This window comes from Danio aesculapii, chromosome 1 (genome assembly GCF_903798145.1).
Source record: "Danio aesculapii chromosome 1, fDanAes4.1, whole genome shotgun sequence".
NCBI lineage: Eukaryota > Metazoa > Chordata > Actinopteri > Cypriniformes > Danionidae > Danio > Danio aesculapii.
The window spans coordinates 46,717,800-46,728,910 of NC_079435.1; the positions used below are offsets into that span (position 1 = coordinate 46,717,800).

The 11,111-nt window shown below is 35.5% G+C and overlaps 1 protein-coding gene across 1 annotated transcript; it reads right to left on the bottom strand.

Moving 5' to 3' along the window:
• Positions 1-1,591: 1,591 nt before the first annotated feature.
• On the bottom strand, positions 1,592-11,111 carry chic2 (cysteine-rich hydrophobic domain 2). Its single transcript, XM_056461243.1, has 6 exons — positions 10,815-11,111; positions 9,158-9,212; positions 8,780-8,935; positions 4,657-4,713; positions 4,523-4,582; positions 1,592-2,902 (listed from the first exon to the last, which is right to left on the bottom strand). Exons 1-6 carry the CDS (start codon positions 10,946-10,948, stop codon positions 2,852-2,854), a joined length of 513 nt encoding a protein of 170 aa, XP_056317218.1. The 5' UTR covers positions 10,949-11,111; the 3' UTR covers positions 1,592-2,851.

An 11,111-nucleotide genomic window follows, 5' to 3' on the forward strand; every position in this document is an offset into this window, starting at 1 on the left:
CACAGCTTACTGCCTGATCTTTTTACATACCATGAAGACAATAGTAATGATGCACTGCATTTCTCAGTTTTATCATTTCTTTCACTGAATGTATTATAATGAGAAACCCTTCAGGTCAGCAGCAAATTTGGTTATTGTAATAGTCTAATGTTTGAGAGTCATAAACCCTTTAAACCAAGTATGAGCAAGAATTTGCTGATAGAGTTGTAAGCAGAGCCCTAAAATTAACCCTTTGGACGTGTGCATACATGTCAGAAGAAAAAAAAAATCATGCGAGGAACAGTTATTCACTAGCCGTTTTTTTTCAAAGAATATAATATAAGAATGATAGAACAATAGCTAGATAGATAGTTAAAAAGAACAATAGATAGATAGATAGATAGATAGATAGATAGATAGATAGATAGATAGATAGATAGATAGATAGATAGATAGATAGATAGATAGATAGATAGATAGATAGATAGATAGATAGATAGATAGTTAAAAAGAACGATAGAACAAAGTAAGAAAAAAGATAGTTAAAAAATGATAGAACAATAGTTAGAAAGAACTATAGAACAATAGACAGTTAAAAAGAACGAGAGAACAATACATATAGTTAAAAATAAAGGTAGAATGATAGACAGACAGAACTATATAGTTAAAAAGAACGATGGATACAGTAAGTTAGAAAGAACAACAGATAGATAGATAGATAGATAGATAGATAGATAGATAGATAGATAGATAGATAGATAGATAGATAGATAGATAGATAGACGATAGTTAAAAAGAACGATATAGTTAAAAAAAACAATAGATGGTTAAAAAAACGATAGATAGAATGATAGCTAGATATAGTTAAAGAACAATAGGTAGAAGGATAAATAAAAGAACGATAGAACGAGAGCGAACGATAGAAAGAATGATAGCACAATATATAGATGGAGTTAAAAAGAATGATAGATAGAACAAAAGTTAGAAAAAAGATAGATAAAAGAATGATAGGACAATAGTTAGAGAAAGAACTATAGAACAATAGACAGTTAAAAAGAATGAGAGAAAAATAGATAGATATAGTTAAAAATAAAAAGGTGCAATGATAGATACAGAAAGAACTATATAGTTAAAAAGAACGATAGATACAGTGAGTTAGAAAGAATAATAGTTAAAAAGAACAACAGATAGAGCGATAGAACAATAGATAGATGTAGTTAAAAAGAACAATAGGTAGAAGGATAAATAAAAGAACGAGAGAGAGCGATAGAACAATAGATGTAGTTAAAAAGAACAATAGGTAGAAAGATAAATAAAAGAACGATAGAACGAGAGAAAGAGCAATAGAACAATAGATAGATGTAGTTAAAAAGAACAATAGGTAGAAGGATAAATAAAAGAACGATAGAACGAGAGAAAGAGCAATAGAACAATAGATAGATGTAGTTAAAAAGAACAATAGGTAGAAGGATAAATAAAAGAACGATAGAACGAGAGAAAGAGCGATAGAACAATAGATAGATGGAGTTAAAAAGAATGATAGATAGACATAGATAGATAGAACAATAATTAGAAAGATAGAAAAAACAATTGACTGAGAAAGAAGGAAAACTCAAGTTGGGCATATTTTATTTCTGTACACACATTGTACATAAATACACAGAAATAATTTCTGGAAAATAAAAAGACGATGTCCCTGGGGTCCGGGATGACATCAGACTAGATAGGGGATTGTAATTTCTGTAATAATACCAGTAATCACACACACACACACACACACACACACTCTTAAGTGTCAGGTTTTCAGATCTAATAGGACCAGTTGGTTTAATGATTACTGGGACAGAATTATTTAATTCACCTACAATTTACACAAGTAGATTTGAGTAAAAGAGAAAAGGCCTGCATAGAACTTGCTCAGTCTTCACACCTGACCCAGGATTGAAACAAAGATGAAAAACGACAACAGAAAGACAAATTAAGTGGAAAAAACATTAAATAAAAACGAAGAAATAAGATCATCCTGCCCTGGAGAAAAGCCAACATTTGTGACGTTTTTAAAAAATAGATCTGGTTTATTTTGTTTTGATAAAGAACTTCAGACGAACCTATAAATGTTCTGATTTGTAGGCAAAACGACATCTCAGGGACAGAAACAATCACCCGAACACACAAACATCAGCTGTTCACCTTTTCAAACTGAGCAAGTAAACAAGGGTAAAAAAATAGTCAAGAGAACAGCCAAACCAATCCAATCTGTGCTGCATCACTATTGGTGCACCTGGACCACATCCGGCTTTAAAAAGTCCTGTCAGAGTGGAGAAGGTGCGTGGCACAGTCAGTGTTTGATTGTCTTTGTATATTGAGGATGATGATGATGATCATTGGTGAGGAGAAATGGAGAAATGTGTATTGTGCGTCGACCCTGTCCATTTAACTCTCAGCTAACAGAAAACCTGCACTGGCTCCTACAGTCCATCATGTAGATTTCAGAATGAATACAGTAATCCTACGGTTGGTTCCACAGTGATGCTCGTGGGCAACATGAAGACGCTAAGACTGTGACGTGACCTTGGTGTTGAAGACGCTTCAGAAGTGACTTTGGTGGCCTTTTCGCAGGCTCTGCAGTCAATAAAAAGATCCCTCGGTGTGTTTTCATGCAGTCTGTGAACCAGTATGAAGTCTCTGTGTGTGTTATGTGGGTTGTAAACAGTGTTTTTCTCTGTGAGGAGTGCTGAAAGTGGCGCTCGGATGTGAAGTGAGTCTCTTACTCGAGAGTGTGAAGGGGAAAAAGGGACGAGGCCACGTTAGAAAAGCATGACAGTACCGGAGAAAGGCACCTCAGGAAGACCACGCCGCAGGCCTGCCGCTGCTAATCCGGCCTGAAGATGGGGATCTTGGGTAGAAACTCTATTAGGATCACCTATGAGAGAGAAGGAAAGAGAGAGAGAATATATTTACTCATTCATTCGTTTTCGGCTTAGTACAAAGCGGAATTAACCGCCAACTTATCAAGCACATGTTGTTTTACGCAGTGGATGCCCTTCCAGCCACAACCCAAGACTGGGAAACACTGATACACTACGGCCAATTTAGCTTATTCAATTTACCTATAGCGCAAGTCTTTGGACTGTGGGGGAAACCGGAACACTCGGAGGAAACCCACACGATCACAGGGAGAACATGCAAACTGAAAATGCCAACCTTCTTGCTGTGAGGCAACCGTGCTACCCACTGCGCCACCGTGACACCGGAGAGAATATATATAAATGTCAAATTATCACTGTTATTAAAGTACAAATCAAATCAAAAATAACCCTATGATTTTGTTAGCTCACATCGCTAGTTTTGTGTTGAACAATTCATCTGTGCACGTCATGAAGATTAAAAAAAATGCTAATTGTAATCTAAAAACGCACTTACAGTTTGTTTTCAGTTAAATTCTCATCACATCTGTCTGAGGTATTGGGCGTGGCTAACACACTTAGCCACACCCCTCCAACTGTCAGTTTCGAACAATCAGAAATGGTGAGGAGGAGGTGTCCGTTAGGTAGGTATAACTCTTCTAAAACCCTGTTCCTGCTCTGAATGAAATGCCTACTTTACTATCCAATCAGCTTGCAGTAGAAAAACAAGCCACACCCACGGTTTTCTCATTCAGGGCGTCGGTGGAGTCTTAAAAAGCATTAAAAATTAATAAATCAACTTACAGATATTTAGGGCCCTTGAAAAGTCCTAAATGCTTTTGCACAAGGTATTGTGTATCATTTTTGACTCTACAATGTATAGTTGTATGTTAAAGTTTGCCTGAATTTTATCTGAATATTGGGGTAGCTGTGTAGTTTATGAAATCAATAAAATCCTGCAGTTCTATAGGCGCCAAATAGCATTTTTATTCAGTATATGAATAATGTTTTAGTTTAGGATTTGTTTCTTACAATTAGTATATATTAAATATATTGTACGCTAAAATGTGGCTAATATTACCAGGTGAAACCTAAAATGGCGATGAGGTCCTAACATTATTCAACAGTCTTAAAAAAGGTCTTAAAAGTTAAAGTTTAAATGTTAACACTTTCTTCTCCTCAGTGTCAGTATAGGGAGCACCGCTGTTGTATACAGTACCTCAGATTTGTCTATGCTTGGTTTCAAACAGAGATATTCACACACGGGCATCTGGGGTATTGGTCGGCGTAGTTTTCGTAAGCATGCACCCTATACTGACATTAAGAAGAAACTGTCGAATAAAATATTTTTGTTTTGGTGCACACACTCTTGTAGCTCCATACAATTATTTAAACAATTTTTGAAAGTTTTGAGCGAGATGCTAATGGTCTAATCTGATTCAATGATTTGTGCTAAGCTAAGCTAAAAGTGCTCCGCCAGACATAGAGATGAATGGATTCAAAATGGTAAAACTCAACTGATTAACTGGAGGTGACTTGTAAAATGAGAATAATTCTAAAAAAGTGGAATGTTGTTTAAGCAGTTTTTCTGAAGTCAGAAACCTCCATAGTTGTGGTTGTGAATGCAGTTGGCTTACATATTCCATCATGTTGTTGGTTTCACACTTCCTTTTGCTGAGCCTCCAATGCAAACAAAGCTAAACGAACAGAGAGCAAAATTAGCAGAAAGCATGAAAACGCTAACAATTCAAACCTCCAATCTTGAACATACCTTGTGATACAATCTGCTGTTTTCCCACTCCAATAACTTCTCTATGGATCTGCGAGTCTAAAAATGGAAAAGAAAACACTCAAGCTTATGAAAGGAATAACTAAATAAAAAGCCCTATAGTTTATGCTACGTCTGTAAAGTAAACCATGGAGTGTTTTTAGTTCCTAAAAATTCTTTTTATCTATTAAAGTTACACAAAATAAATAATAGTAATATAGGGGAAAATATTATTAATATTTAAAAGAATCTAATTATGTATAAATAAATAAATAAAAAGAAAGGAAGTCTAAGGGGAAACGTATTATAAAAGACTATATTTCAGCTAAAGCACCGCAAATAAAACCTAATTCAGCGGATCCCAAACTTTTCAGCTCGTGACCCCCAAAATAACAATGGGAGTGACTTGCAACCTCCAATATCCTCTGAGGTGGTTATAAATATACAAACCTTGCACACACACAGACCAATAGGCCCAGGTTTATTCTTCATTATTAATTTTGGAGAACACCACTCAGAGATGGATTTATATTTAATCTACGCGAGTACCGTATAGGTGTCAGAATTTTAACCTGGTGCCATAAAAATAAAAAAAATAAAAAATAAAAATCACCCTGCTGCATCTGACGCTATTGCTGCCTTTAATATAAGCTTTCATATAATCCAGTGGAGAAAAAATATATATAAATAAATAAATAATCTAAACACTGATGGCTTTTAATTTGCATGCCGTTTTTTATGCAACTATTAACTACTATTTTAATGACAAAATATGGTAATTTTAATAGTTTAATAAAATGTATTTGATTTTGGGAAATGACCAAGCAACCCCCTCTCACTGTCCCGCGACCCCCCAGGAACACTTTGGAAACCTAATTCATTGATTTATATTTTAGATGTTTTTTGTACATTCAATGTTTGTTTTTATAAACTAAGAGACAGCGTTAACTACCTTAAAAAAGTAATTAACTACTTATTACATAATTACAACTCATTTTAACTACTCTTCTAATTACTTCATCTGAGAAGTAACTTACAATGCATAGACAAGAGAAACTAAACTCACAGTTTTTACCTTTTAGTTTAGTTAAAAAACTAATTCTGAAAATGTAAACAATATAATGACATATTTCAAACATGTATATTGCCATGAATGTTGATTTCATTGTTTGTTAATTAAGCATGTGCAGTTTTTGGAAAAACACAATTTGGGTAATATGAAGAATATCTAAATGAATGAATGAATGTGTACACGTACACGCACACACTGAATTATTAGCCCCCCCTGTTTATTTTTTACCCAATTTCTGTTTAATGGAGAGAAGATTTCTTTCAACACATTTCTAAACATAACAGTTTTAATAACTCATTTCTAATAACTGATTTCTTTTATCTTTGCCATGATGCCAGTAAATAATATTTCACTAGATATTTTTCAAGATATTTCTATACAGCTTAAAGTGACATTTAAAGGCTTAACTAGGTTTATTAGGTTAACTAGATAGGTTAGGGTAATTAGGCAAGTTATTGTATAACGATGGTTTGTTCTGTAGACTATCGAAAAATATTTTGCTTAAAGGGACTAATAATTTTAAAATAGTTTTTAAAAAATGAAAAACTGCTTTTATTCTAGCCTAAATAAAAATTTTATTTTCAGGATTTTCTCCAGAGGAAAAATATTATCAGACATTCTGTGAAAATTTCCTTGCTCTGTTAAACATCATTTGGAAAATATTTAAAAAGAAAAAAAAAGAAAAAAAATCAAAGGGGAGCTAATAATTCTGACTTTAACTGTATATGTTTACAATTACTTTGCGTCTCTGAATTTATACCATATATTGCCATTAACTCATTTCTCAATACATTTTTAAGCATATGCAGTTCTCTTGATAAATGGTCTTTAGTTGAAAAATAGAATTATTCTACAAAACACATTATTCTCCTTCTAGGAATTGATTTATATAGAACTGTTGAATTAATGTACAGTATTTAAGGAGAGTTTACTATAAGTAACTGTAATTAAATTACCTAAAAATGCAAAGCAATCCCTTACTCAACTTTTCTAGTAGAAAAGTAATTTAATTACTTTGTACCTAATTACACCAAACACCGCTAAGAGATAAGCCAATTTACACCGGTAAATGACAGCCAACCACAAATGTTCTCACGAAAGCTGAACTCCTAATAAACCAGGAACATTCCTTAAGGTCCCCTTTAAGCTAATGAGCATGCTTTACTTTATCAGCTCACATTGATCTTTTTGAGGTGAACAATTAATCACAGCTTAAAGAGACAGTTCACCAAAAAATATATTTTCTTTCCTTTTATTCATACTTGAGTGGTTCTAAACTTTTATGAACTTCTTTCTTCTGTTGAACATTAAAAAAAAATAGTCTGAAGAATGTTGTCTGAAGAAAAAAAACAGCTCATTGACATCTATAGCAGGAACAACAAAACTATGACATATATAAAATATGACAAAAAAAGATATGACAGTATATCTTCCTTTGTGTTCAACAGAAAAAAGAACCTCAAGAAATCTGGAACAAGTTTAGAACCAGTACATGATTTTCATTTTAAACCTCTAAGCTAATCCGTCTTAAAAACATTAGTTATCTTTAATCTAAATATTTGCTTCTGCTCTAGAATGTTCTTCCATCTCTGATGACGTGAGTGTGACGGCTTGGCTTTTAACCATTCATTTGCTGCAAGCAAACGATGTAAATGAGGAGCACTAAAATAAAACTCTGTCCTCAATTCAATATACAGTATACAGTCGTTTCAGTTGAAAATACATCACAATGCTTGTGTTGAGTTGGCAAGAAGTTTAAAGGCTTTTATTTTAGTATGTTGATAAGACTGACTAGGGGGTGAGGCTTTCTTTTTGCACATCTATTCCCTTTAGTGAACTAAAGGCCCTTGTAAACTTCGAACGAAAAAAAAAAAATTCTAAATGACAATTTCAAACAAAATCCAGCCAAAACAAAGTTCGTTTTGGGTTTTTAGCACCGCTCACCAAAGTTGGTTTTGTCTCTTAAACACCTTTGAGATGCCATTGGTCCATGGCGATTAGGCAATCAGCCAATAAAAACTGTAATTGCCTAATTTGAAGTGCAGTTGCTTCCCCTTTCTCATTCCACAGGGGTCAGAAAGAAGAACAACATACATAACAACAACATTAGCCACATGAATAGTTGAGTAGTAGAGCTGGTGCAGATATATCTGCACCTGAACGATCACTCAAGAAGCCCACCTCGTCACACCACATCTCTTTTATGAGAGTATGTACAGCGGTGGTTCCATTCGGTGTCTGTCTGCGGCAAATAGAAAACCAAGATATGGTGGCCTTCTCACAGAGAAGGCTGTTTGCCAGTATATGACACTGTTTGTTGTGGCCTTTTGATCTGGCTGTAGAAACATGAAGCGGCAAACACACTTCATTAATTCAATCTTGTTTTTTATTTTTTTTTATATAAATAATTGACTAACAAATATTGCATCAAAATGAAGAGAAATTACACTAATAGAAATTTGTTCCAAAAAACAAGAATCCTCCATTTAAAATGTAGGAAGTGGTCAAAAATTGTGTCTGGCCCACTTCTTTCTTTAGGCATACTGACGCCTCATTTACTATACCTTTATGAACACAAAATAGTAATAAATAAAACTAAATTAAAGTACACTTTCAATAAAGGACTACAACACTGTTCTTCTCTTGGCCACCATCATTGTTGTGTTGTGCAGCATGACATATTTACAACCCTGCCCACTGCAGCACGGGGGTGTTGGAGTGTTTGAAAACAGTATACCGTCACTCAGCAAAATTTAAAATTCTTTTTGCCATCAAATGAAATACAAAATATAATGTTGTTTGATGTACATCAAGCCTTAACAGTAAGAGGGGAGTGGTTATGAATATAATGGCTGAAGCTGTCAAACTGACGTCAACAGAGAAGGACCGCCACTCTTTAATTGAAGATTATCAAAACAGCCTTTTTTTCTTCTTCAATGGATTAACTTGCACCGATTAATTGTTTACCTAAAGATTAACGATGTATGTTAGAAAAATAAACATTGTACGTTTTGATTTCACACGGACGTTTAATGTGGCAGTGAAGAAACTGACCCTCTTGCTAAGACAGATGACGGGCCACAGACTGAAGCCCAGAGTACAGCAGCAGCACAGACATCCACACAGCAGCCAGCGCACGTTCACCGGCAGAGCCTTCCTCAGACAGCTGTTCACTCGGTTTATGCTGGACTTAAACTCCTCTGGAGCCACCTGCACACCAAAGAAATGTTCAACCACAGAATCGTGGGACGCTCAGCACTTTGTAAACTCATTTTGAAGAGATTGACAGCCAGAAAACATGTCAACCACATGTCAGCTACTTCAGAATTATACTAAATGTTACATTTGTCCACAATAGTTTGGGCTAAATAAATATCCACTCAATAGTTTTTGATATTCTAAAGATGAAAAATTAATAGAAAGGACGCTTACCTTTCCTGTAAGTGCTGAGGGAAACTCGGACTCAAATTTATTGCTCAGTCCAAACCTGCAGGAGAGGGAAAAACCAAGCAATTGTCAGCACCAGTGGTCTAGTGGTTAGTGCGTCGATATATGCACGCCGGTGCTCACGGCGACCTGAGTTCGATTCCGCCTCGCGATCCTATGCCGATCCTTCCCCTCTCTCTGCTCCTCATGATTTCCTGTCAATACTCTCTACTGTCCTCTCAAATAAAGGTGAAAACCCCGAAAAAATAACTATAAAAAAAAACTTAGCAATTTAATTTCTCAAACTAGGCAGCATGGTGGCACAGTGGGTAGCACAATCGCCTCACAGAAGGTCGCTGGTTCGAGCCCCAGCTGGGTCAGTTGGCATTTCTGTGTGGAGTTTGCATGTTATCCCTGTGTTCTCGTGAGCTTCCTACGGGTGCTCCCCCACAAGTCCAAAAACATGCGCTATAGGCTAATTGGGTGAGCTAAACTGTCCGTAATGTATGTGTATGAATGAGTGTTTATAGATCTTTCCCAGTGATGGGTTGCAGCTGCAAGGGAATCCACTTTGTAAAACATATGCTGGATAAGTTGGCGGTTCATTCTGCTGTGGCGACCCCAGATAAATAAAGAGACTAAGCCGAAAATGTATGAATGAATGTCAAACTTTGTAGTTTACTGTATATCTATCTACTGTAATACACTACATGTTTGAGTTTATTCACTAATATTCTTTTAACAAACTATATAAAATGGGAAGCAAGAGAGTGCTAAGGGGTCTGTGGCATGGGCTGCACATTTTTTTTATTAAAACTGTATTAAAATAAGTGTAACACTGCAATCAGGTTTAATCTGTTAAAAAGTTAACTGCAAAAGAGCATAATTTTTTTAAGAGTATGCTAATTTTAGTTAATGTCAATTTCAGCATTAATAAATGTGTCAGCATTAACGCTAACAAAGACTAATAAATACTTTAACTTACAATGAGCAATATATTTGTTAATGGTAGTTAATGCAGTACTTATTGTTAACGAATAGATCTTACAGTGTTTGAAATTCATATCAAAATATTTAAGGTTGTATCTAGTAAAAAAATTGTAAGAATAGGTAATTAGATTAAAAATACTAAAAAACAAGGTGAAAATAAATAAATAACAATTATTAATTATAACAGTACATTTTCTAAACAAAATATTCCCCACATCAATTAGTCACAGTATAATTCGAGTATTAAATAAAAATGTTTTCAAATGTTATCTTACTTCAGTATGTCCAAAAAATGACTGAAGCTGTCATAAAGAGAAACAGAAAATACAGTTTGATAACAATAGAGTGAGAATGACTTTCATTTTTGGAGTGCACTATCCCTTTAAATGTACACGTTATAATCTGTACTGTCGAGACCAAAGTGAGCTACATTCTCTGACAATATTTAAGGATGTTATAACCAAACCAGAACATCCAGAAAGCTGTTTACTATGTTAAACCAGGTTTCGACACAAGTCGTGGACACTACCATGTTTCTTAAGCTGTCGTAAAGGCACTCAGCACGCCTCGTGTGTTTCCACACAGACGCCGTGCTTCTGAATGCTTTGGTTTGATCAGCTGTACATTATTAAGCTTTATATGAAGAGATGTGGGTCTGCCGGGTGTCTCTTACACAGTGACGTGTCCGGATCCGCGCACTACCACTGGGTCCGGAGCGTACTTGAGCAGCTGCTCCTCCGCGGCCCTGTCCTCGTCCTCCTCTTCCTCTTCCTCCTCCTCGTAAATCTCGTCAAAGTCCTCCATCATCGCCCTCCGCCTCGGCCTCTATGCTTCTCGAAAGAAGCGCCGAGAAAGAACACGCTTCGCACACCTTACGCAAATATTGGCAGTAATGCAGATCGCACGGCCGCGGTGAGAAACGACGGTACAGAAATCCGGATCAAAACATCAACATCCGCTGAAAATCTCG

Coding starts and splice junctions, on each gene's coding strand:
- chic2 (XM_056461243.1), bottom strand. CDS start 10,948: ATGATGGAGGACTTTGACGAGATTTACGAGGAGGAGGAAGAGGAAGAG. Junction 8,936..9,157: donor CCTCAGCACTTACAGGAAAG/GTAAGCGTCCTT, acceptor TTTGGTGTGCAG/GTGGCTCCAGAGGAGTTTAA. Junction 4,583..4,656: donor ACAGCAGATTGTATCACAAG/GTATGTTCAAGA, acceptor CTGTTCGTTTAG/CTTTGTTTGCATTGGAGGCT.